This window comes from Mauremys reevesii, linkage group 4, assembly GCF_016161935.1.
Source record: "Mauremys reevesii isolate NIE-2019 linkage group 4, ASM1616193v1, whole genome shotgun sequence".
NCBI classification, from domain to species: Eukaryota; Metazoa; Chordata; order Testudines; family Geoemydidae; genus Mauremys; species Mauremys reevesii.
In genome coordinates this window covers 140,980,947-141,008,669 of record NC_052626.1, presented here as the reverse complement: position 1 = coordinate 141,008,669, position 27,723 = coordinate 140,980,947, and the positions used below count along the sequence as shown (strand labels likewise).

The window sequence follows — 27,723 nt, the reverse complement described above, 5'->3', positions numbered from 1 at the left end:
CTAATACTCACTATTTTGACTAGAAGAAATTAGTTCAGAAAGATGGAAATTTGTAACAGACTTAATTGAAACATCTGGACTCTTGTAACTCCAAACGGCTAAGAACAACACACACAGAAACAGAGGGAAAAAGTTCCCTCCTAGGAGTTTCAAATTCTCTTCCCTGATTGGTCCTCAGGTCAGGTGCCTACCAGGTACTATGTTTTAACCCTTTACTAACTACTTATGACATGGTGTCTTTCACTCTTCACACCAGAAACAATAGGAAGTACCAGCCCTGCCCAGTTCCTTTCCTTGAACTTTAGCCAAGCATGAGATAAATGGCTAAACATCTGTTGTGTGGGTAGCTCTGTGGTGTCTTGGGCCCACAAGGGAGACGATGTTATCGATATCTTTGTACACTGTTACAACATTACATAGGTGACTGTGGCCCAGCAGTTTCATTTCAAGTTACTGTTGGCATCTCCCATTAAAACACTTTTTATCCTTTGATTAAAGATACAGAGAAGGTGGCCAAAAGAGAGAAAACATTTGAAATATAAACAGCCATATGCCTGTGGAGTGGGACTGGGACTCCATATCTGTTTCCTTTCTTATAGCCAGGGCCCTACCAAATTCACTGTCAATTTTGGTCAATTTCACAGTCATAGAATTTTAAAAAATCATAAATTTCATGGTTTCAGATATTTAAATTTGAAATTTCATGGTGGTATAACTATGGGGGGTCCCAATGCAAAAGGAGGCTATGGGGGAGGTAACAAAGCGATTGTAGTGGGCTCATGCTCTTGTCACCTTTGCTTCTGCGCTGTTGCTGGTGGTGGCGCTGCCTTCAGAGCTGGGTGGCCAGAGAGCAGTAGCTGCTGTCTGGGCGCTTTCTGTTGGGGAGGAGCAGGGCTGGCCTTATGGGTGGGCGACATGGGTGACCGCCCAGGGTACTGTGGTTGGGGGGGTTCCGTGGTTCCCCCCCCAGCCATCCCAAGGTGCCTTTAACTCCCGAGTGCCAGGGCGCTGGGCTGGAGCCGAGGAGGGGCAGGGCTGGAGGTGCCCTGGCCGAGGGCTCCTACCTTACACCAAGCTCCAGCTGCTGGCTCTGGCCAGCATGGTGAGGGATGGGACTTCCTCTTCCCTTGCAGGTGCCGCTCCCGTGTCAGACCCACCTTCGGGAACCTCCCCCAGCTGCAGGAAGCTCTGCGGCTGCTGGCTGGGAGTCCAGCTCTGAAGGCAGCACCACTGTCTTCAGCAGTCCAGAAATAAGGGTGTCACGATATGGTATTGCCCCAGTTACCTCTGCGCTGCTGCTTAATGTGGCACTGCCTTCAGAGCTAGGCGTCCATCCAGCATCCACTGCTCTCCAGTGCCCGGCTTTTAAAGCAATGCAGAAGTAAAGATGGCACTACTGTGACCCCCCCTACAACAGCCTTGCAACTCCCCAGAACCGCATTTTGCTTGGGACCCCCAGTTCGAGAAACGCTGGACTCCCCCATGAAATCTTGATTGGATAGAGTAAAAGTACACAAAAGACCAGATTTCACCATCCGTGATGTGTTTTTCACAGCTGTGAATTTGGTAGGGCCCCTATTTATAGCTATTGGGTGATCTCTAGCCATTGCATTTCCCGCACTCACTGCTCTTTTATTTGTGTCCCACTGGACTTATTTAAATTTTCTAATGATCATACTTAATACTGAATTGGGCAATGTGTATGTTGTTTAATTAGGTAGATATTTATATGTATTTCGTGCTTTAGAATAACTTTTGTTCTTTTTAGTTCTTATGGTTTGGGCAGATATAATAAAGTTGCCATCGATGTTAATGTCAGTATGTTATTTCCTCTCATGCCCACCCTGTCAAAATGCCTTTTTTCCCCAATCCCTCTTTCTAGTAGATGGGTTTGTAGTCAGAAGCAGAAATTATTTTCTGTCACCTTGCATACATATACACTCACTGGAGATATAACTTGGGGGATGTGTAAAATATATCTGATAGGCCCAGAGACCATGCTGACGAGTTTTCCAAGACAGACATAACATCATAACCAAGTGCCAAACAAATATGGTATTTGGAAAATTAGAGAAAAATTAAACAAGTAGGAAGCTGCTAATTTTCATATGATTAATAAAGCTCCACATCCACAATAAGGTCTCTGAGGCTGGGTGCTGTAGGGATTTAATTAGCCATCTCCATTGTGTCTGTCCTGGTGGCTTCTCTGTCTTCTCTGGAATCTGCATGCTCTTCAAAAACCCTCTGGAGTGCGACCTTAACAGAGCCCCTGAACCGCCGCTTCCTGTAGCTCCCAACTAAAAAGTAAATAAGTGGGTTAATGCTGCTGTTTAAACAGGCCAATGCATTACCTATCTCAATGGGCATATTAAAAGAATTAAAATACCAGCCAGAGTGCTGGTTACCGAAGGAAACAGCAAAGATGAGGAAGAAGAGGATGGTGAGCAAGATAACAATGTAGAACCTTCCAGGCTGACGTTGTTGGGAGCTATATCGGACCTTGATGAACAGGATCAGGTTGGACAGAACCATGATGGGAGCGAAAATCAGGAAATCCAGAACATACATGGCTATGTGTGACATCGGACAGTGTTCAGTTCCAACAAAAACACAAAAATAAGACATTAGTCCGGTTACCAGGCAGGAGAGCGCCCACAGCAGGGCACACACAAGGGCAGACAGGTGCTTGGGGCGGTGGCATCGGCACCAGATGGGGTAGAAGACAGACAGACACCTCTCAACGCTGATGGCCGTCAGGAAGTACAGGCTGGTATTGTGGGCGAACAGAAACAGCAGTTGTAAAAACCTCAGAAAGTGCCCAAATTCATAGAAACAGAAGAGAGATTCCACAGTATAATGTATGAGGTAAACAAGCAGGCAGAGGAGGAAGCTTAAGTCTGCTACGGCCAGGTTGAGGATGTAGACGGTGAAGGGATTCCTCTTAATGAAGAAGCTGAGGAGCCAGAGGACGATCCCGTTGCCCACCAGCCCGAAGAGACAGATGAGCACAGTGACACCATCAAGGATCACATCAGTTAAACTGTGTATTTGGCAACCAGTCTCATTATCCGTATAGTCTGGGCTGGTTTCTGTCAGAAGCAGGGACGTTGTGCTCAGCTCAGTCATCATTAAACCTCTGCTGAGGGATGCCAGTGTCTCCTTGTATTTCATGCGCACCTGTTAGTAGAGAGCAGAAGGGGGAGTGGAAATCAGTGACTTTGACATTCCCAGCACAAAGTTTCACTGATCATTTCAGCCCCTCCCCAACCTCCTGGCCTGGAACAACCAGATCCCAAGGAATAAGAGTGAGAAATACCCAGGGAGATAATGGCCATGGGGGAAGGTGGGGACAGAGAGAGGCACAGAGAAGGACGAATGGGTGGGGACCAGCCTCGATAGAGGAAGAGTGACAGAGACACACACACAGAGAAGGGGAGATACAGAGAGGGAGATATGGAGAGGGAGAGAGTAAGAGAAATTGGTAGGGGCCATCAGTCCTGTCTGGGCAGGACTGGCAGAGGAAAGGGTTGTGGATAGTGGGGTAGAGATCAGAGGAGAGATTTCTCAGTATAAAGTATGCCCCATTGGATGAATGCAAAAACCCAAAGAATCTATCCAGCAAACCCTTCTCTTACCCCTCTCAGCACCTGAACTGTGTTTACAAAAGCTGGGCAGGAGCGGGTCTACTTCAGAATCTCCGTGTCTCAGTCACTGTGATCCTCCCCATAGGATCTTGTGAAAATTTTCTGTGCCACAAGCACTAAGAATTTATCTGACTGTCTCTAGGCAGCATTCGGCATACAATATGTGCCAGGCTCTGTCCGGGAAATATCCTTCCACTTTGGGCATGGGGGGGAGGGCGGGAAGGGAACATGGGGATCACAAAACTGCCGGTAAGCATTGAGCACTTTATAGCAACTGGTAGCGTTAGCATTCTGCTTCACTGCTGTGATTGTTTTCACTCTCCTAAACATACAGGAAATGGCTCGTCAAAGCTTAAAACTCAAGGGATGGATACCACAAAATGGCCCAGTTATAACTGAAAGGCTTCTTTGGTATTTAGGATGTAATAGTTACTGTGGTAACTAGTGTATGAATTGGCCTCAACACATGAGTCTGGTACGTGGTGTATGTTCTACATATCCCTAAAGATAGATTTCCTGGGAGTATATTTTTAAACTGATGTTGTGGTAAATAGGTTTGTATTAAGAAGGACAAACTATCTGCTAGGCAGACATGGTCTGGAATCAGGAAATCCACAACCTTAACTCAGTCCCCCATTAATAACTGTGATGTTTTCCAGGGGTACTCATGGTTGTGAGACACCTTGCTACTGTTATGCTTCTAAGAAGCACACAGAATCTTTTTAAAGGGGATAAGGCAATATGCTGCGTGTATTGAGAGTACAATTTAAGCATTAAAATCAGCATATGTTTCCATTCACACCCAGCTGTTTCTTATCTCGGCCCTCTGGCTCAACTCCTTATCTTGTCCTTGGGGTGTATGTCTTTGCTTTAGGGTCGTCAGTTTGCCAGCTGGGTGATTCTGATAATAAAGTTGGTGCCTCTTGACTCCTCCACTCCCCTTTCGACCATCCGGGCTCCATCAGTATGGTGCCTCCCGTCTCTATTCTGTTAATCATCATAGCATACCTTCTTCACTCACACACAACACAGTAAATGATATCAAAGGCAAGAATTACAGCCATAAAACTTCTATCCTTCTAAGAACAATCAACACAATCTGCAAAGGATAAACTCAGAACAATTTCTTCTTGCTACTTCAAGGCTACAATTTCTTCTTACTAATTCAAAGCTAGCAAAATGGAGTATAAAGCAAAATAGAGTACAATTTACTCAAGACAATTTTTCCCCATTAGGCTTTTGGCCTACACTACCACCAGGAGTGGCAGAAGAGCCCTGAAAGTGTGGGGGCCACAGGTGCCTGAACTGTGGCCCCCATCCCCAAGCCCTCACCCTCAGGGCCAGCTCCAGACCCCAGCGCGCCAAGCGCGTGCTTGGGGCAGCATTTTGCCGGCAGGGCGGCAGGCGGCTCCGGCGGACCTTCCACAGTCATGCCTGCGGAGGGTCCGCTGGTCCTCGGCTTCGGTGGACCTCCCGGAGGCATGACTGCGGAGGGTTCGCTGGTCCCGCGGCTCGGGTGGACCTCCCACAGGCACGCCAGCGGATGCTCCACCGGAGCCACGGGACCAGCGGAACCTCCGCAGGCACGTCTGCAGGAGGTCCCCCGGAGCCTCGGGACCGGCGACCGCCAGAGCGCGCCCTGCAGCGCGCCACCCTGCTTGGGGCGGCGGGATTCCTAGAGCCGCCCCTGCTCGCCCTCATACCACTTCTTCCCTTGAGGTCCCACTACCACGCTCACCCTTATGGCCGGTAAAAAGTGTGTGTGTGTGTTTGGGGGGGGGGGTGCATGGCCCCCTACCCCTCATTCCAGTGTCCCTGGCTACCACTATCCTCAGCACAAGGAAGCAATGTTCCCTCTAATTTTTTCCATCCACGTGTGGAATTAATTTTATGTGCACCACTAATATTTGGTAATATGCGGATGTGCGCCACCAGTACAAAAAAACCCCTAGATATAATATATTGTTTTTAAAAAGTTCATAGGTATGGAAGAATATTAAAACCAGGGATAATTAACAAGGTGCACTGCTTAAGATGTTTATTTAATATGAAATCAAATAAAAAGAAAATTAACACTGCAAAATTTTCAGTGGCCTTTTAGGAACGTACATGTATCTATTCCATTGAGGCATAAAACAAAATTAGCCATTTTCTTGACATAGGAAACAAAATATTTTATCATTAGTATTGATGCATGAAATAAAATAATTGTTACACTTTCTTTATCCTTGACATTAAAGATTATGTTTCTCGGCTTGACAAAAAAAAGCTTTTTATCTAGTTCCTTTATGTAGGATTGTGTACACACACACACACACACACACACACACACACACACACACTCTTGTTGTGACTTGTGACATAAAGTTAAACATTTTGTTTTGACACATGAAAGAAATAACTTTATTTATTTTCTTGATTTAGGAGACCACTAATCACTATCACTGGAATGAGACCCTGAGTCAGTAGCTGGCAAGCCAGATGATGGGGCAGATACTTGCCACTGATCATGAACCTTTTCTCTTCTGTCTTGACGCTGTATATAAACACTGGAAGAGTGGTAAAGGTTTACTTCTCCACCACTTGAAGTGTGAAATTTGATCCTCATTAGCATATCCAGGTGATCTTCTTTCAGTCTGTTTCATGATTTAGTTTTGATATTATTCATAAGGTTAAAGCCACACTCACAATCAGCACTGGAAGCTTGAAAGGTTGCACATATATCCACCAGTTGTGAAACTACACTGGATTGTTCTGGATTTTGTAGACTGAAAGTCACCACTTCCTGGAAATTTGTCATCATCTTTGCTTCATGTTTCTCTGCAATTATGTATTTGTAATCATTGTAATAGTTCACAATGAACTCCTCCTCCTCCATGGTGTTTTGGGCAGATGACTTTACTTGACTAAGGTCCAAAATTTTTCTGTATTTGTCAACTAGCTTGCTAATGTTTTCAGTACCAAATTCATAACTGATTTGTTGTGGTGAAAGTGAGGCAAAGTCAAAAGCTGCCCATTCATCAGGGGTGGCGCCAGGCACCAGCACGCCAAGCGCGTGCCTGCGGCGGTAAGACACGGGGGGCGCTCTGCTGGTCGCTGTGAGGGTGGCAGGCAGGCAGTAATGATATGAAACTTAGAATAGATTCACAGCTGAATTGTTCATCTCTTGTGCTCGATGCAATTAGATTTTTCCACATTGTTGCTCCAAGAGACTGTTTCTCCACGATACTGTCCTCTCATCTTGTGGATCTGGGTCCTAGAGTGACCAGAGGTCCTGATTTTATAGGGACAGTCCTGATTTTTGGAACTTTTTCTTAGATAGGCACCTATTACCCCCCACCCCCAGTCCTGATTTTTCGCATTCGCTGTCTGGTCACCCAGTAGCATAGCTAGTGGGGTGCAGGGGAAGCAGCAGCTTCCTCTCAGCACATTTTCAAAAAAGCCCCACCTTAGGTGGGGTTACCATGGCACCAGGGGTGGGGCCCACGCTCCGCTCTGAAGCTTGGCCTGCCCGGCTTCCCCCAGCTTGCTGCATACCCTCCCCCGCTGATCAGCTGTGTCTCCCAGCAGGAGGGGAGGGGAAGAACTGAGCTCCAGCAAGCTGGGCTCCGGCAGGCAGGCTTTGCTGGCTTCCCCTAGTGTGCTGCATAAACCCTGCCCCCTCCCTGCCTCGCCGATTAGCTGTCTCCCAGCAGGAGGGAGACAGACAGCTAATCAGTGAGGGGAGGGGGAAAGAACTGAGCTCCAGCAAGCTGGGCTCTTGGGGAGGAGGAGAGGCTGGGACCTTGGGGAAGAAGGGGGTTGGTCGGGGCATGCCCCTATAGGGGGCAGGGGCACCCACCCACCAGTCAACAGTTTATGGGGCCCGTGGGGGTCCACAAGCCATCAGCTGTTGGGTGGGGGCGGGGGCAGTAGGGTAGCTAGCTAGGGGAGTGTGAGTGCTCGCTGTTTAGCTGGTTTTTGGCCACCAGCTAATCAGCGAGAGGAACTGCCCCTGGAGCAAGGGGCTGAGCAGCTGAGAGACCCCACCTCCTTCTCCTCCTGCTTCTTGTGGCACTGTGGCAGGGGTGCTTTCTCTGGCTCTGCAGCAGCAGCTCCTAACCTCTCACCCAACTAAAGGCAGCCAATAGCAGCAGCTGGTAAGTGTATTTCAAAGTGGGGGGTCTTTCTTGTGGTGAGGGTGGCTTGGAGGGGGGACTGGAAACCCCCCAGGTGGCTGTGAGAGCCAGCACCTGGCTGCCGGTGGGATGGCCGTCTGCATGGTGAGGGGCAGGGGGCTCAGCCAGAGGCATCTCCAAAAACATCCCCTGCACCCGGGCAGCTGGACCAGGACAGGCATTGGTGGGAGGGGAGGCGCATCTCCTGGTCTCCTGTGGGGTGTGGTGTCCCTGCTTGCCCTCCCTGCCCAGGCAGAGATGCCTGCCTCTCAGAGACAGTGGCCATGTAGTGTGCTTGGTTTCCCCCTCCCTGGCATCTGAGTGACTGCCTCTTAGGGGGTGAGGGGTGGAAGGGAAGAGGCAGTGGGGAAGGGATAGAGGTGGGGGAGTAGGAGAGGAAAACTGAGACTATCAGGGGAAACGTCATAGCCACACAATCTCTGCCTTCGGGGTGTGGATAGTGTGGAAGCAAGGAAAGAATTAATAAGGATTTGAAGGGGATTTTAATGCATGTTAGTCAGTTAGCAAGAGTCAGGCCATACTGTGACCCTTATGACATGAGATTTGTAGAAGCAAGATAATGTAAGACAGAGTGAACTGTGTGAAAGTATTACGACCTTGCAATGTGCAGTCTTGCTTTTTCCAGTAAGATAGCAGAAAAGCTTATGTATAAACAAAATGTATTTGTTGCTTTTTACTGTCTCCATGATTGTCTAAGCTTGTCTGTAACAAAGGTATAAAGGCTTGATGTAATTGTTTACCAGTTGAGAGACCTGTCCAGGACCCTGTGTCCTATGGCACTCTCTCCCTCCATTGTAATTACTGGAGAAATAATAAAGTATTTGATTTTGCTGCACCCAAACAAAAAGCGAGAACTGAGTTTTTCTTCGACAATTTGGGGGCTCGTCCGGGATGGCAACGCCCACGGACCCACAGACAACTACTACGGATCATTCCCCTTCGAACCCCATGGTGCCACATGAGAGGTATGAGACCTTTTGAAATCTCTATTGGGGTATCGGAGGAGGACTTTCCGTGAGGACGTCTGTCTCTGTTGGGCTCACACCATCTGAACTTATTGACTGTGCAGCAGGATCAGATGCAAAGTGGTATTGGGGAGAGGCCCCAATAAGGTTAGTTTATAGCAGTACTGGGAACTGCTGAGTTGGCCAAGGTAATGCATAAGGTAATGCATAGGTAAATGCATTAGAATGCACCGGTGCTGAGGGGTTTTTACCGCCTCAAGAGGGGTTGTCATACCGCCTCATGGTATTGGTCCGGACCAGGTAAAGATGCATCGTGGTTAAAAAAAAAAAAAAAAGGTTAAAAAAGAGAAAAAGGAAGAAAAAGAGGCCTTGGTGTGTGTGTGTGTGTGTACACCAGTGTGAGTGGCTGTTACCGGGCTAGCCCGGTAACTAGTGGATCTTTAGGAGATCCGACCCACGGTGGGCTGACTCAGCCTGGCATAGTCCGGCGAGGAAGCTGCCTGGGTCTAGGGGTGTGTGAACCCATCTTCCCTCCCCTTTCCCTTCCGTGTGGGCTACTGACAGTCTGATCATCTCCTTAGTAGAAAATGGGTAAGGGACTGTCTAAATATTCCACCTCACCCCCTAAGGGTACCCCAGCATATTACATGTACGTACATTATGGTCCTAAAACCTGCAGGTATTTAAATGATTGGAATCTGTACATGCGTGAAAAGCCATCTAAATAATGCCCATTAGAAGGTACCTTCAATCTAGATAAAATCATATATCTCAGTGGAGCTTTAATCACAAAGAAAAACCTCTGACACAGTGTGAGCAATTAGTCTAGGAACAGGTTAATTTGAAATTCGGCTTCACCCAGAGATAGGAGAAGTTGTTTTGTGTTCAAGGTCGAGAATCAGTGCGGACTATGCTAAGTGCAAAGGAAAACTGCTTTCAGCCCCAGCTGCTTGTGGAAAATAGAGACAGGCAAACCAAAGGCAGTACAAGTTACAGAATTGGAATTATATTTGCAAAGCTTAACTTCCCAGTGAGACATGTGTGAGTATTAAAGTGGTTTAAGGCTTGGGGCATTCATGTTTTTCCTGTGTGAGGTGGGAGCATTCCCAATACTCTCCATTGTTGTTTTATTATTTTTAATGAAGCTTTAAAGTTTGATTATGTGCTCTGTCAGTCTGATCACCTGACATGAGGGATAAATTAGTAACAGGAATTTGTCACAGTTTGGTGAGCACTTAATAATGGGGGAGCCCTGCAGAATTTACACCATCTATCTGTTTTACCCTTGTTATTTTGTGTTTGCTTTGTTTGGTATTGTTGGTGTTATATGATAAGGATTGCATGATTAAAGGTGAGCTCTAATAGAATAAGGAAACACTATTTGGTTTTGGTGCACTATTTAGTTTTGTTCTGTTTTGTTTAACCGGTTACTGTTGTTTTTCTGCTCTGTTCATTTGGGCGTTGGGTGTGTGAGCGGAACTGAACTTCTCGTTCGTAATTCCTCAGGGTGGAAGCCATGTGTGCGATGAAGCTCTGAGGTTGTATTGAGATAATTCTGTCCCGCCCCCTGTGACGGACAATGTAATAGAAGTGGAAAAATCTGGCTTAGACTGTAATTTTCTCTGCTCTCTGTGTACTTTTCTTTTCTGTTTAAGTGTCAGCAGACAAATGGGTGGGTCTCTGGGTAGACCCCCAAGGGGTTTGGATTATGTGTTAAGTAAATGGCCTTTACCCAATGGCCATGTATTTTGCCCAGGTGGCAAGCCTTACTAGGGAGGACTCGAGTAGTTTGGGAGTAAAAATGTTTTAGGGAAAAGACCAGAAGGGTGGGGGCTAGTTGTGAAGCCCACCCTCCTAGCTAAACTGGTAGTGGCACAAGTTGTGCCTAGGATAGGGACGGCTCAGCGAGAAAAAAGGATCGGGCCCAGACGGGCAGGCAACAGACAGAGAGATTGGAAAATACGTTGGAAACTTTTGAGGGTGTAGTGGAAAGACGGAGTAAGTGAATATGACCATGAGAATTTCAAATACTCAGAAGGATATTTGGAATGGTGATTTGAATTGGTAAAGTGGCTGTTGGAAGGGAGTTGCTGGAGGCAACAGCGGTTGAGCTTTGTAAAAATGCTAAAGAGAACAGTTTTTTGGTGTCTTTGACATGTTTGTGAATGAATTCAGGCAAATAAATTTATTAGATTGTAATAATTTGGCTGTGACCAATTTTGTTGAATTAGCTGAAAAATGGATATAGTGCTATGTAATTAAAATTGTATTAGGCTCTAACGGCACTGTAAAAAGTGATGTTTTCTGTCAGTGTTTAAAAGCAGGAGTTAACAGTAAAAAAAGCAAGCCGGAGAGCATCTGTGTTAATGCAAATTAACTAACTGATAAGGTAGAGGCCGCTGAACCAGGGCTGTCTAAGAAGCACATACGAGAAAATATGGGGTAATTCCTCTGTTTTGCCTAGAATCAACAAGAGTATTTGTATATTTTAAGTATTTAACTGCCCCGAAGGGGTGGACCTCTGTTTTTGTCTTTCAGATAATCAAAGAACATTAATGCCAGCTGCACAGCATTCAACGTACTATGATTTACTGGCAGTCACAATTATGTTGTGTGTTCTATGTTCTGTCTTGTGGTGTTTGTCTCGTGGCCAAAATTGTTGTGTTTAATATTTTCATGAGATGGTCTGATTTGACATCAAGCGAAAATGTTGCATTGCAATGCAGATACTTGTTTTGTTCAACTTAGAATACAAAGTGTTTGGTTACATCAGAAAAATGTGATATACTAAAGTCTAATACATTTTCTTCAGTAGGAGAAAGAAACTACATTGGCCAAATCTTTTAATTGAGAATTGTTGTTAAAATCATACTGACAGTCTTTGGAAGCAAGGACATGAAAAGTTAACCCACTCCCCATATTGTACAAGGGATCCTTCTGGCTACCTCAGACTTTTAGCCAGAGGGCTGGGGATGGTGGAAAGCTATTGGACTAGAGGTTATATTAAGTGAACTTCTCAAAGTGGGTGTGCTTGTCCTGGCTTGTTGTTCCAAAGTTCTGTAATAAGGTTATTTTAGTGAAAGGGTATATGTGGCATACATTGAATAATAAGACTAATGTACTGTATAACAGTAATGTTTATGTGTTCATGGTATAAAAGAAGGTGTATAAGTAAAGGGTAAAAGTTTCCTTTGTATGTTAACGAAAAAAAAGAAAAAAAAACGCCAAGAAGGGAGAAAAAAGAGAATGGCTAACATGCGCTGGCCCCAGTCAAGGACACCGCTTGGCTGCCTACCAAGGGAAGGGGGGGGGAATGGTTGCTGCAGTTACATGAGATTGGTGTGCAGCGGCCAGCCCACTCTCCTCCTTGGGGACCTTTTGTAAATATTCAGATTGATTTTATTTAAATGTCTAAATGTTGTGGTTATGAATATGTATTAGTTTTAGTTGATGTATTTACCACTTGGGTTGACGCTTTTCCCTGCAGGACAGTAGATGTCTTTGCTTACAGATTTTGTACCACGTTTTGGCATCGCTGTGACTATCAACAGTGATCCTGGAACTCATTTTACTGGACAGATTGTAAAGGGGTTATGTGCAACTCACTGCCCTCACCACCCACAGTTGGGACAGTGGAACGCCAGAACGGGACTTACAAAAAATAAACTGGCCAAGATTTGTGCTGAGACACACTTGAAGTGGCCAGATGCCCTTCCTTTGGCACTGATGTGTATGAGAGCCATTCCCAATCGAAAGACTGGACTCGGCCCTCATGAAATTTTGACAGGACACCCAATGCGCCTACCAACTGCATCCCCACTAACCCCAGCTCAGATGGACATTCATTTGCTGGATAACATAATGCTTAAGTATTGTCAGGCACTAATGAAATGTGTTAAGTCTTTTTATACACAGGTGAAGGAAGCACTACCGAAGGATCCTGTGCAACCTTGCCACTCGTTGGGACCAGGAGCCTGGGTCTACAAAAAGATCCATCAACGAAGGACTGCCTTGGCTCCACGCTGGAAAGGCCCTTTCCAAGTCCTGCTGACTACCAACACCGTTGTGCAGTGCCACAGACTGACTGCTTGGACCCAGGATTCTCACTGCAAAAAAGACCCCTCCGCATCAGGAGAATTTTCCTACTGATGATTACCCTATTCTTTCTTCTAGTTCCACTGTGCTTCTGGACAGCAGGAAAAAGGACAAGGTGCCGTACTGGCAACCTCTCCCTTGTCCACTGACAGACCAACTGTGCCTTTAGACTTTTCAAGAAGAAGCAAAGCCATTACAGGGTGATATGTGCTGGCAACCTCTCCCCTGTAGGATGCTAAACCACAATTGTTTTGGGAAAGAAGAAGGCACACTCACTCCACTGACATTGCCAAAGTCCAGGAATTCCTGACTTAAAAGGACATTGAGAACTGACCCTGGTGAAGAAACAAAGAATTACATACTGGCAGGAAGAAATTTGTGGGACCCATGCTTGGGACTGCGGTATTAATTGGATTTTGGGGTTTATTCTACAGGCTGCGCCCTGTGTTCTGGATAAATCCTTCAGTATATATTGCCCTCCCTAATTGGATTTTATATGACATTGCCCTTATCAGGTTTTCAAATCACTTCTACATACCCAGATTGCTCACAAGGGGCTGCCATTAGATTAGCACAACAAAAGGCCTGGGTTATTTCCTCTGGACAAAAAGGGAATTGAGCAGATCCCTGTGGGCTAGGGCCAATATCTTAAAAGCAAAGAACATGATAAGAAATTGGGCCAACTAGAAAAGGCCACTAGCCTTATTTTTGAAGCTCAGCTATCTTCAGTACAGGCTGGAGTTGGTTAAGTTACATGTCATTTCAGCCCTTAGTTCTATGACCCAGAAGTTACTGATAGAGATGGTATTGCAATATCACTGAGGCTGGGAAGGCATTGCAGTGGGATCTAGACCAGACTTGGCCCACTGCCCTTACAGACACGTCAGGAGTACCATCTGATCTGTGGTCATGAAGACATACTTGGACACTTTCTGGATGGAAGTGTGGACATTCACAGTGCTCCTTCCAAGCATATGGACCGGTTAGGATGGGTGTGGGCTCCCACATACCGAATCCTGCTGGGTCCATGGGGAGGATGCATGTGGAACTGAATTATTTGCCGAGACATCTGGGAAATTAGACCACCTGGTATACCTACCTGATTTATAGACAGTACCCCTAGAATAACACCTGACGAGATATACATATTGATCTTACCACTGCTGCAGGCAATTATATAATTTACTGGCCTGCAGATAGAATGCAGATAGAATGTTGCAAGTAGCTCTTAGATTTCAGGTATATTTTGATTGGACTAGGGTAGTGCCTGATCGGTTTCAAAATTTGCTTTCATTGTTACCAAAGGTTCAAAGAATCTCTGAATTGCAAGGGCAAATTCACATGCTTTAGAATATATATTAAGCTGAAAAGAATGCCTTTCATACAGCTTATAGAGTGTTTACTTTATGTACTAGGTATGATGTTTTATGTTTTGTGATCAAAATTGTACAACAGCCCCATTATATTATTCCTATGGGAATGTTATTGTTTGTCGTGTTGTTAGTTAGTCTAGGATTATGTTATTGTTGTTGTTTTTGAAAAAAACATAATTATAGTAATAATACCTTTCATGATCATGCTAATCATGCATTGTCGTTACATCCCTTGACAACCCCTCAGGTTGACATATCTGCTGTAGAATCTAAACTCCATGGTTTAATACGAATTGAGATTTGAAATTGTTTGTTGTACTAGAAGTACAAAAGGGGGGAGTGTGGAAGCAAGGAAAGAATTAATAAGGATTTGAAGGGGATTTTAATGCATGTTAGTCAGTTAGCAAGAGTCAGGCCATACTGTGACCCTTATGACGTGAGATTTGTAGAAGCAAGATAATGTAAGACAGAGTGAACTGTGTGAAAGTATTACGACCTTGCAATGTGCAGTCTTGCTTTTTCTAGTAAGATAGCAGAAAAGCTTATGTATAAACAAAATGTATTTGTTGCTTTTTACTGTCTCCATGATTGTCTAAGCTTGTCTGTAACAAAGGTATAAAGGCTTGATGTAATTGTTTACCAGTTGAGAGACCTGTCCAGGACCCTGTGTCCTATGGCACTCTCTCCCTCCATTGTAATTACTGGAGAAATAATAAAGTATTTGATTTTGCTGCACCCAAACAAAAAGCGAGAACTGAGTTTTTCTTCGACAATGGAATCGTCTCCCCAGGGAAGGCTGGAACGAACTATCTGCTGTTGTAGTATGTTTGGTTTAGTCCATGTGCTCTGGCAAACACAAGTCCAGGCACCATGTTGGGGGGCAGGGCGAGGTAGCCTGATTTTCCCTCTCCTATCAGGAGAAACCTGAATTGTCTCCTAAGGGAAGGGCTTGTGATCATGTGGGGAGGAGGGGGACGCATTGCTGAGTCCCAGGGCTGAGTAATTCTCTGGGGATGGTGGTCATTAAGTTACTAATTGCCATTCACTTGCTGCACACAATGGCTGGTGATGGTGGTTTAACATCCACCCAGCCATTTGGTCAATGCCTTGTTTCTTGGGAGTTGCCTTCTGTAACTTCTCTAATTTCATCCCGCTCTCCTGTGAGTACAAATTCTGGTTCTAAGGACCTGGTGCCTGGATCCCATATTGCCTTGCACTGGCCTTGGGAATCAGTGCCCTGACATGCAACTCCTCCTATTGTGCCAGTGTAGATCCTGCTGTTAGTACAGCTCTTTGCAGGTACCCTTGTGTTTAGCTGAACCTTTGGACTTAGCTTAGTGGGGATGGACTCAGAGACTGAGCTAAACTGACACGACTGTCCTGCTGTGTGGATCCCAGTGTGCTTGTGCTGATAGTGCTACTGCCTTGGTGTGATGATGACATTATGCTAAGATGAATTGTGAAAATAGTGTCCTGGTTTGATGGTGGTCACTCTGCTGTTCATGTGAATCTTGCATTTTTGTATGCGGTGTTGGTGTAGCCCTGTTGTTCCCAGGAAATTAGAGCCACAAGGTGGGTGAGGTAATATCTCTTATTGGAGCAACTTTTGTTGGTGTGAGAGAGAGAGAGAGAGAGAGAGAGAAGCTTTTGAGCTTTCATGGAGTTCTGTCTTCTTCCTGAAGAAGAGTTCTGTGAAAGCTCAAAAGCTTGTCTCTCTCTCCAACAGAAGCTGGTCCAATAAAATATATCCCCCCCGCCATATTACCTCACCCAGCTTTCCAGGAGTGAGTTTTCATGATGACATGGGAAGTGCTCTGACTGGTCCTGACTTCTCTGTATCAGCCCCTCTAGCTTGCACTACAGCCCAGTACCTGGGGGCTGGGTGCCTGCAGCGCTGAGACTCTGTGAGATCAGGGACTCATAGACCCAGTTGGGAGGGGAAGGGCACCTCCTCCTCCGCCTCTCTCTCTTGCTGCCTCCTTTTCCCAAGTGCCTCATGATGCACAGAGCCAGCATGGCTAGGTGCTGCATGGGAGAGTCTCCCAGTGCAGCTCCCCACCCCCTCTTCCCCATGCGAACCCCCAACAGACCCTACCCACCTCTGTCCGATTGTCTCTCTCTTGCGGGGGACTGTGCCCCCCCCCCGCCTTGCTCCTGTGTGCTGCCTGCTTTCAGGGGCCACACAAGAATGATGTTTTATCAGTACATGTGTTATTTTGCATTTAAAATAGGTTTACAGTATGAAATATAAAATAATTAAATAACACGTGTTTTTATTATGTTTTGATTTTATATACAATACTGTAAACCTTTTTTATATTTTAAATGCAAAATAACACACATACTTATAAAACAATATCATTCTTGTGTTTTTATTTTAAGTACAAAATAAATATGTATTACAAATGTAAAAGTATTTAACTAGTAATTTGATATGGCGGCGGGTTGCACCTATTTTTATGTGTTCGCTTCCCCTGATGTTAGAACCTGGCTACGCCATTGTGGTCACCCTGGCCCTTGCTAAGTGTACAGCTTCCACTCTTGTTAAAGAGCTCTTCTGAAAGCATTTGGTCGGTTCTGCTAATTCATATAAGACATCATTTCACGCAGTTAGTGATATGGTAATTATTGTCAGAGAGCATAGTCGGGAAGTACTTTGCTATCGGGTTATTGTTTTCTGAGATTTCATGTTCAAGTATCTAAGAAGGGTCTCGTAATTACACATCAAAGCACTTACAGTGAAATGTCTCGATAGCCACCTCACTTCATTTAGAGGTTTAAACAATAGTCTCATTTTCTGTGACATTTGCCATTTCCTCAGATTGTCCTCTTCAGACTGAGGATCTGCAGAAGACTGTATAAATGGTCTTCAAAAGTGTCTCTATTGTCTTCATCATTGGTACTTTGTTCCAGGCATTGACTAATCCCAGATCTTCTCGATGGGTTACCTAGGGAGGTGGTGGAATCTCCTTCCTTAGACGTTTTTAAGGTCAGGCTTGACAAAGCCCTGGCTGGGATGATTTAGTTGGGGATTGGTCCTGCTTTGAGCAGGGGGTTGGACTAGATGACCTCCAGGTCCCTTCCCACCCTGATATTCTATGGTTCTGTGACGGAGGAGTGCAAGGGGTTGGTAAGCAGCTCAGAAGCTGCTGCATGCCTTCCCTGTCAGAGCCCTAATGCCTATTTCTGAAAGAAGACCCCGGCTGCCTGTAACTGCTCCTGTCCCTACTGCTTTCCTCATTTTGAGGGAGGTCCTGATTGCTGTCAGGCTCTGTCACTTTAAGGGTAATGGACTGAGAAGAAGTACAGGAAATCCAATGAGCTCTGCTTTGTGAGGGGAAAAAAAAAGAGACGTGGAGACAGGGCCGTCCTTAGAGAAAGCACCCCTCATCAGCTCCCCTAAATTCCCTGTAAGGTATGTGGCTTGACAGCTGCCCAGCAGCAGTTCAGCTGTCCCTCCCCCCACTGCCCTGCTGCTCCTGCCCTGCCCTCTGTCCTGGAGCTGTTCCCGGGATCTTCCTGCTTGCTGGGGGACGGGGTGCTGATGTCAGGATGTCCCCCTGCTCCTGCCCCCCAAGCTCTGTACCCCCGCTCCACAAAGCGGAGGAGAGGGACAGAAAGGAGGGAGCTGGCTGGAAGCTGTTGCTTCCTCTCTGAATGGGCGGATCTTCATAAAAGGGCAATATACTTGAAGTGGTGTCAGCGTACTTAAAGGGGCAATGCACATCTCTCTCTCTCTCTCACTCATGCCCGCACCCCCCAGCACTTTGGAAAGTCAGCACCTGTGCAGCCGTGCATGTGCTGTCACGAGGAGGGAGTGGTGCGCTCCAGCTAGATAGCGTGGGCTCATCATCATGTTCAGTTTTTGCAGGGAAGTGTTTGCAGCTACTACCCTGCATCTATTGTGTTTCCTCCCTTCTGACTCAGTCCATGATGCCTTGTAGAGTGTGATGCTACATTAACAACAGCGTCTTAACCCTTGAGGGCTCAGCTGAGTGCTAGTTCATCATTTAGCAGCAAAGCATCCCCTGGGAAATATCCCACCCTCTTACTCCACCACCTCAACCAAGCTTCAAAATCATTCATTGCTGTGTACAATATTAAACGGTTTGTTTAAAACTTATACAGTGTATGTATATAATGTCTTTTGTCTGGTGAAAAGAATTTCTCTGGAACATAACCCCCCCCCACTTACATTAATTCTTATGGGGAAATTGGATTCGCTTAACAACGTTTCACGTAAGGTCTAATTTTTCAGGAACATAACTATAACATTAATTGAGGAGTTACTGTACCCTGAAGTTTGTCAGAGATTTATTTGCAGTAAGGGCAAGTCAGCTGCCCTGCTGAATACAACATTAATTATTATGGAATACATGATGCAGCTCTTCTGTGTTTTACATTTTCTTAATCAGTATTTCTAAGATGATTTTTATATTTTAAATGCACTCTTCAGCCTTCATAAAGTAATCATTCCAGATGACTATGTATTTAACTCACTGAAATAAAGACATTATTTTAAATGAATCAGTCAGAGGTTTACTGTGTTCATCACAATGTTCATTACTTTTAGAAAAAGGCAACACTAATTTACTTTGTGTAATCTCCATAACAGACATGTTTATGAAATTTACCAACTTTAAAAAATATGTTTCCAAAGATTTTAGGCATAACAAAGGATTTTCTATCTTACGAAGGTACTGATTTTGCTGGAGAGTTCTTTTAAAACTAGTTCATCAAATAGTCAGAAGTAAAGAGAGGGAAACTTGTTTGTCCAGCTATCTGGAAGGAAAGGGGTGTTGTCCCTTTAAGGGCTAGCCTCTCTTCAACAGGGGGGTGAAGAAAGAAAGGGATGGACAGAAAGACTTTGGAAACAAGTTTTTTGTACTAAAGTAATTAAAATTAAGATGTGTATTTTAGATAAGAGTTTTTTTGAAGGATTTATTTAAAAAAACCTATATGTCTGAAGATCCAAGCATTTAAGGCTAAAGATGAATACTCAGATAGTGGATCTAAAAATCTATGCAAGGATTTTTTAGAGATGTGATTTTATAATCTTCAGCAGGAGTCAGTGCCTATGCCCAGGGGTGCCTAAGGATGGCCCTGCATGGAGACAGTGAGGAAGAAGGCAGGAACCCAAATACATGGCTAGGAATGTCAGGAGTAGAAGAAGCCAGCATTTCTAAGGGTTTATGTGATTGAAGCAGAAAGTTATGCAGTAAGGCGTATTCAGGAAGGTTGATTCAGCAAAACACTTCTCTCCCCGAGTCCCTGGACCCTGCAGCCCAACTGGGGCTAGGGGAGAGGCATCTCTCCCTGGCCACCGCAGCCCTGCATGCCCAAACTCCCCGCCCCACCTCACCCCACAGCCCCCCACCTAGCTCTATTCCCCCTCCACCACCTCACCTTCTTATATGTACATCCTCTCCATGGTCCAGGCACCTAATTAGTGGAGCCTCACTTGCATGGCTCCACTAATTAGGTGCACGGCCCTTGATGCCCTCTTGCGTGGTCGCTCAGGCAACACGCCTTAGAGGGAATGCAGCAAGAAAGTCTTGTTTGTGCTGGCTGTGAACCAGCTCCCCAATTCCACCAGTCTCTGGCAACACAAGCACTGCCTTCCAGGCTTCCCTGACTCTGCGCAGGTGGTTGATAGGCAGACACCGTCCTCCGAGTGTCCCTCTGCTCAGCCCATGTTCCACTGAACACTCCCAGAGTTCTTAGATCCGCTATTTACCAAGGAATAGGCTACACCAGCTTGTCAGATTCAATTCAGGATCCCCACTCAGCACTTAGATATAGTGATATAGTGAAAACAAGAGTAAGTTTATTATCAAAGAACAGAGATTCAAGTGATAGCAAATAAGAATTTTATTAACAAAATCATGACCTACTTTCTAGAGACTAAATTTAGCTTACAAAAGACATTCCCCAGTCTCCCATAGCTTAATCCACATCCACAGGATGATTTAGTTGGGATTGAATGAATTAGTTGGGGATTGGTCCTGTGTTGAGCACGGGGTTGGACCAGATGACCTCCTAAGGTCCCTTCCAACTGTGATATTCTATGATTCTCTGATTTTTCCCAGCATTTTCAACCAAGCGGGCTGAGATCCCACTTTCATAATATCAAGCCTGCTGGCAGCTTATCTTCACTGACAGAAGGAAGACAGGGTGTCTCTTTGCCTCTTCAAATGTACCAGAATAGACCTGTGGTGTTTACCTGAAAATAGGCTTCCCACCCTACTGTTAATTCCTTTCTGAAGTTTCTTCAGTTCTTCATTAGCATTTAACTCAGCATGCTACTACTCTTCTATTGTGTGGCACACAATGGTCCACCAGTGAGATAGGTGTCTCCCATCCCCCATCTGGAGGAGTTCTCAAGGTATGTCACCTTTGAGTGACCTGTCTTTAACTACAGACCCAGAGAACATAATTTTGAGTAGATATACGTTACTCCTCACATATTTTCTATACATACATCTCACAATGGTTATGACGACCAATGTGACACAAGCTTTTAGCAGATGATCCCTTTTGGTGAACCAGTGGGATCCCTGTGCCCCATATACCCTCTGCCTGTTGGCATCAAGAGGTCCTTGGGTCACATGGGTGGAGGTGTCACATCCACATGGACTTGCTGTCCAGGTGCAATTTGTTGTTTCCACTCTTTTGTTGGCCCTCCTGAGTTCTCTGGAGACTTGTATGTGTGACTCTTCTGTGTCCATGGAATAGCTGCAAACACTGCTGATGGGGCTGACACCATCTCACCCTTTAGGGCAGCTATTAATGCCACATTAGTTAGGAACTTGGCTGTGGTTGCTGGGCATCACCCGAGGAGCAAAAACTCCTTTACACATTTATTGAACACACCCACACATCCCAGGGGATGGGGAAGGGGAGACAATTGAAAGAGTTAAAAATTCAAATATTTAGTAACCCCTCATTTACCCATTTCCCTTGGAGAGAGGCCCTGGGCTGCTAGCCTGTGCAGCAGAGCTATCTGGTCATGCCCAGCCCCTGTAGTATGGTCTTGTGGGCTGAAGTGAAGGCTGTACATTCAGCTCATCTTCTGCATTCTCCTGCAGATGCCCCATCATCTGGATGTGGTTCTTTATGGAATATGGAAGAGGTTCAGCACATGGGGACATTCTGAATGAGGGGCCTTCACTGGAGCAGAGTCACTGGGCAGAGGTTTCTGTTCCCACTGATACTCGTGTGACCTTCTTTTGTCAAGTGATGCCGCAATTATTTTCTCTTTGTTTGAGCCCATTTGCTTTTGTTCTTGTTCAGTTGCAGGGTCCTGTCATGACACCTGTCTATAACTCTTCTGAGCCTTTCATCCTGTTCTCATCTGGAATTCCCTCACACCAGGTTGTCGTCTACGTAACATTCAGCACCTTGGATCACGCTTCAGTACCCTTCAGGAGCTGCACAGATGTCAGAAGGAAATCCGGTGAACCTGTATCTGCCAAATGGTGTGCTGAACATACAGAGTCCAGAACTTTGGTCATCCAGCTGTATTTGCCTAAATCCATTAGTGGCCTCTATGACAGTGAAAGTTGCAGGTTTTGCCAACTTGTTGGTGATTTCATCTCCTCTTGGCAATTGAAAATGTTCCGTTCATATCCCTTTATTCATATTGCTTGGATCCAAGCATATTCTTATTGCATCTCGACCTGGTTTGTCTAAGGTTACTACAGAACTGACCCATTATCCAGTGGCTCTCACTCTTCAGGGCAAGGGGAGGTTTGAAGACTCCAGGACTGCAGGACAAAGGGATGAAAATGATCCTTTCCCTATCCACCTCTATCCACCCATCTAAGCAGCCACAAAAATCATCCCATCTCCTCCACTACCTCCCACCCAACGTAATGGGCGCATATCAAGAGTTTAGCATCCAATGCATTCACACCCCAGCCCTGCTAACCCATATCCCAGAGGAAGCCTGGCTGTGATTGGGACCTTGCAATGTGGTGGCACCCACCTTTTGCAAGCACCCCATTGTTCAGGTGTGTGTCTGTGTCTTTCACTCTGTGGTGACTCCTTCTTTAAGTTTTTCTGGCTGTTTCTAGTGACTCAGCTCTCTGGCCAAGTCACAGTCTGTACAGAACTCAGACAGGCATTAGACCAACTGAATCTTTAGGTGCTTCTGGCCTTAGTAGGAGACTGTATCCCAGGGCTTCCACCCTGGAGACTCTTCGCTCACTCTGGTCTGTTCTATCCACCTGAGCCTCTTAACAATTCAGATCCCCTTCACTGTCCAACTGCAGGCCACTTCCCCAGTGGCTTATGGAGGGGACCCAGGTCTGCCCACTACTCTGGGTCCCCACCCAGGGACCCTAAGAATAGCAGCCATGTGCTGCCGTGTCCCTTTAACTAAACTGCTTTCAGTTCCCTGTGTCACTTCCCCGTGGCCCCAGCCTTTACCAATGCTTCACCCTTGCCTCAGGGCTCTTCTATGTTCAGTCCCAGCAGCCAACCATGAGCTCTTCCTCACTCCCCCATCCCTGCCAGCTCTGAGCTGTCCATGGTGCTGCAGACTTCAGTCTGCTAGGAGCACCAGTTTCACTCCTCAGGTCCTGAGCAGCAACTGACTCTGGTCTACACTGCAGCACCTTTATACTAGCCTGCAACCCCCTGATTGGCTGCATCCCCCTCAGCCTCTCTATGTAGCTTGGAGGACTCCTCTACTACTCTTTTCCTGGGATGGATGTGGCAGGACGCTGAGGCCTCCAGCAGGGGGCCTCTGGGCAGAGCCACCCAGAGGACTCAGGGGGCCTGGAGCAAAGGAATTTCAGGGGCTCCTTCCATAAGAAAAGTTGCAATACTAGAGAATACTATATTCTCATGGGGGCCCCTGTGGGGCTTGGGGCAAATTGCCCCACTTGCCCCCCCTCTGGGCGGCCCTTCCTCTGGGCCTATTCCACCCCATCACAGACCTCCACCACTAATACTTGTCCTACACAAACACCCTCACACCATTATAAGGTTGGCCTCCACCCTCTTGACATTATTACCTCCCTAAAATAAAGTAAACCCTAGATTAGATTAGATCAGAGATTAGTTGGTAGAGCAACAGAGTGGCAAAGAGACTAGAGGTGAGTTTAGAGATTAGATAAAGGAATGAGTGATTGAAGTAGAAATTAGATTAGATAGATGGATTAGATTAGTTATTCAAAAAGAAGGACAGATGGATGGTTTAGACCTAAGGATGGAAAAACAGGAAGATGGATTAGAGATTGGGATGAAGGGATGGGTGGGGTAGACACTAGGATGTGTAGACAGAAAATAGCTTGATGAGAGAGAGAGAGATCGTATGGGGATAGTGTGACATAGGGTACAATCCAGACTAGTGGGGGGCTGGGTGCACTGCAACCTTGGGTGCCTTACAATGCTTCATGGCTAGAAGTGTTGAGTACCCTCAAGTCCCAGTGAAGCCAATGGATGCTCAGCACATTTGGAAACAAAAGCAGGATCCCCCATCTCAAGAACAGAGAGGGGCAAGGCAAAGACTGATCCCAAATGAAGCCTTCCGTAAGGACTTTCAGTGTTGTCAAATTGGAATGTTCAAAAATCATGAGTCAGGCTTCAAAAACTGATTGGATTGAAAATCATGAGATTTGGGGAAAAAACCATTGGGGTTTTTAATTTGACTGCTGGTTTGGGATCCTTCCGTGGCTTTGTTTTCCAGATTTTTTCCACAACCACAAGAGCAAGAAACAGGTTACCGTGAAGGAAAGCTGAGCTTGTCATGATGTCACAGGACTCCAGGATCTGGGGATTTGTCAAGACTGGAGCTACCCTGTGAGACTTGGCAAGGCTAGGGATTCCCTGTTGGCTGCAGAGTTCAGACCCTTTGAAGGGTCTGTGGGGAAATGCCTGTCAGTCTATGGCTCCACCCCCTCCATTTGAATTTTGGTGGCAGTGGGAGAGAAGCAGTGACAAGAGTTCCCTTCTCCCCACAGAGAGGCAGGCGAGATAGTGGAGGGGTCCCTCTCTTTGAGTGTGTTTGTGGTGCCAGGCTCCTTGCACGCTCCTCCCACCAGTCTCCCACCATGATGTTACCAAGACCCCCAGAACAGTGGATCTTAGAGTTAACACCTCATTGAGATGTGTTGGGCATTTCCCCCTCATCACAAAATGACTGTCTCAGGCTCTTTGTCAATCCAGGCAGCCATCCCTGCATCAGTTAATCTCATGGCAGGTCCTGCTCCTTACAGTCTCATGGCTTGTCTACACAGGAATTCTCTGAAAAGTTAATTCAAATTCACTTTGAAAGTGAATTAATTAAACCACATTCAATTCCTGTATGGACACTTTATTCATAATTAAAGTGCCTGTAAGGAGCCAGGGTGGCCCCCTACCGAGCTGGACCAGGACGCGCCGTGTTCCCTGCCGGCGGAGGCGGGGCCACGCGAGTTCGCCCGCTCCCAGCGGTGGGAGGTGGAGCGGGCCGATGCGCGGTTCCCGCTGGACGGGCGGGGCCACGGCGAAGCTCGCCCGCCCCAGCTGCGGGAGGCGGAGCGGGCGGAACGCGCCGCGTTTTCCGCCGGAGAGGGCGGCGCCAGGGCAAGTTCGCTCCGTACCCAGCTGTGGGAGGGGCGGAGCGGAGAGTACAAAGGGCAGGGCCCTTTGCTCCGTGGCGGCGGCGCCACGGACGGGGGCAAGGGCTGATGCCGGACTGCTTCCGCCCGGCCCAGCTGCTGACTCCGGGGAAACGGAGGACCCGGAACCCCTTGCGGAGCTGGAGCTGCCCGCAGCGGTCTATCGGACCGAGCAGGAGGTTCGTGTATCCGGACATTTGCCAGCGGTCCCCTGCTAGAGGGGCCCGCTAGAGACTTTTGCCGGCGTTCCCCTGCCTGAGGGACGCGCCGTGGACCAGTGCCAGCGGTCCCCTGCTAGAGGGGCCCGCTAGAGACTTTTGCCGGTGTTCCCCTGCCTGAGGGGCGCGCCGTGGACCAGTGCCAGCGGTCCCCTGCTAGAGGGGCCCGCTAGAGACTTTTGCCGGCATTCCCCTGCCTGAGGGGCGCGCCGTGGACCAGTGCCAGCGGCCCCCTGTTAGAGGGGCCCGCTAGAGACTTTTGCCGGCGCTCCCCTGCCTGAGGGGCGTGCCGCGGACCACTGCCAGCGCTCCCCCTGCTAGAGGGGCGCGCTAGGGACTCATACCAGTGCCCCTGCCGGAGGGGCGCTCGGTGGACAATTGCCAGCCTGCTCGTGCCAGAAGGGCGTGCCCGGGCCCCTCCACCACCGCCGACGGAGGTAGCGAAGGCCGCCCCGGCTTACAGTGCCCTTAATTCAGTTTAGTTTAATTCACTTTGGAATTAAGGCAGGCCTCACTGCCTCTTTTAGGCCTGGTCTACACTAGGAGTTTATGTCGAATTTAGCAGCGTTAATTCGACTTAACCGTGCACCCGTCCACACCAGGAAGCTAATTAGTTCGACCTAGAGGGCTCTTTAGTTCGAAGTCTGTACTCCTCCCCGACGAGGGGAGTAGCGCTAGGCTATGTGTGGACGGAAATCGACCTTAGTAGCTCTGGGAGCTATCCCACAGTGCACCACTCTGTTGGCGCTCTGGACAGCAGTCCAAGCTTGGATGTTCTGACCAGCCACACAGGAAATTCCCACGGAAAATTTGACACGCTACGGCGCCTTGTGGATGTTCTGCAGGACCGCAGGCAGGAGGACAGAGCCCCCCTGCACTGTATCTGCAACCGCCCTCCCCCACCACAAAGTCCCAAACCCCCCTCACCCAAAGTAACAAGAAGAAGGGGCGACAGAGGCCGTGAAAACTGTCACTGCACCCCTGCAGAGTGCACAAATACAAGAAGGCTCTCATTCCCTAAATGTTGAGAAGTCCTTCCCTTCCTGGCTCACCGAAGCCCCAATCCCAGTTTCATCCCCTAACTGTGTAGTTGATTATTAAAAGTAGTTTGCTGTTAATTACTATTTCCGTCAAGTTTTTCTACAGAAGACTGTCTGTGAAGGGGCGGGGAAGGGGGTTGTTAACTGCATAGAACAGTCACTTTACCAGGGTACGGACACGGGGGCAGGATCAACAGCAGGTCACACACACAGTGCAGTCAGTAGGCACCCTGGTCGGTCTGGGAGGTGTTTTCCATGTTCTGTGTGTGTGTGGGGTACGTGACTTTGTGGCATGGGAGGGCGGTTACAGAACTTATGCAGCAGTCCTTGTCCCGGACCACAGAGCCACGCAGCAGGGGAATCTGTAACCGTCCTCTCCCGCCACAAGGTCACGTAGCCCCCGCACACAGAGTCCCGAAAAGGAGGGATGGCAGGCTCTGTTGAAACAACCAGTCCAGCACTGCAGACCGCTCTAGGAGCAGGAGCCTATCATTCCTCGAGTGTAGAAGCGGTGTTAACATCACTGCACACCCTACCCACCACAGTCTGTGTCCCTGTTTCAACCCTTTAACGCAAATTCATTAATAAAGAAAATGTTGTTAATTAACAGTGTTCCATTAACTTTATTTTTAAACGTGTGTTGGAAGGGGGGAAACGGGGTGAACGGGGTATGTAACCGCAGAAGAAAGTCAACAGTAACTGAAACAGGGGCAGGTTCAGCTTCTCTGTAAAGAAACTGAACAGTCACAGGTTACCCTGCTCCCTGAGGAACCTAGCTTTCAAAGCCTCCCGGATGCACAGCGCTTCCCGCTGGGCTCTTCTAATTGCACGGCTGTCTGGCTGAGCGTAATCAGCAGCCAGGCGATTTGCCTCAACCTCCCATCCCGCCATTAAGGTCTCCCCCTTGCTCTCACAGAGATTGTGGAGCACACAGCAAGCTGCAATAACAATGGGGATATTGGTTTTGCTGAGATCCGAGCGAGTCAGTAAGCTCCTCCATCTCCCCATGAGACGTCCGAAAGCACATTGAATGATGACAGTTACCCAAGACCACCCTCGACGCATTTTCCCCCCCAGCATGCATTGTGGGGAAATCCCAGAATTCAAATGGGCAGCGGGGACTGCGGGAACTGTGGGATAGCTTCCCACAGTGCACCGCTTCCAATGTTGACGCTTGCCCCGTTAGTGTGGACTCACAAAGTCGAATTAGTGTCCTTAGTGTGGACACACAAATTCGATTTTGTAAGGTCGATTCCACAAATTCAAATTAAGTTAAACCGAACTAATCTGGTAGTGTAGACATACCCTTACACTGAGGCCACTTGCATTTTCTTGCACGTTTAATCAGGTACCCTAAAATGATGTCTGCAAGCTTGCAAATACTGCAGGAATGTCACATAGTACTTGGATGACAGCCTTGTAATATTTTTGTTAGCAGAAGTACAAATACTCCAACCCAGCCAAGTAGATAGAGATAATAAAGGACTGTACATCCAGCCCATGACTGTCCATATACTCACATCATCCCTTGTGGAGACCCCGAACGTGGCAAGATAGGCACTCTACAAGTGGTCGTACTGTTCCTGGCGTGCCAAGATCCCAG

At 47.1% G+C, this 27,723-nt stretch overlaps 1 protein-coding gene across 1 annotated transcript; it reads right to left on the bottom strand.

The window, feature by feature from the left end:
• Nucleotides 1-732: 732 nt before the first annotated feature.
• On the bottom strand, nucleotides 733-27,723 carry LOC120404987 (mas-related G-protein coupled receptor member H-like). The gene is made up of 2 exons (XM_039538125.1): nucleotides 27,641-27,723; nucleotides 733-3,177 (listed from the first exon to the last, which is right to left on the bottom strand). The coding sequence occupies exon 2, from the start codon at nucleotides 3,169-3,171 to the stop codon at nucleotides 2,167-2,169; it is 1,005 nt and encodes a 334-aa protein (XP_039394059.1). The 5' UTR covers nucleotides 3,172-3,177; nucleotides 27,641-27,723; the 3' UTR covers nucleotides 733-2,166.

What these genes read in the sequence shown, in the direction of transcription:
- LOC120404987 (XM_039538125.1), bottom strand. Translation starts at nt 3,171, where the DNA reads ATGAAATACAAGGAGACACTGGCATCCCTCAGCAGAGGTTTAATGATG.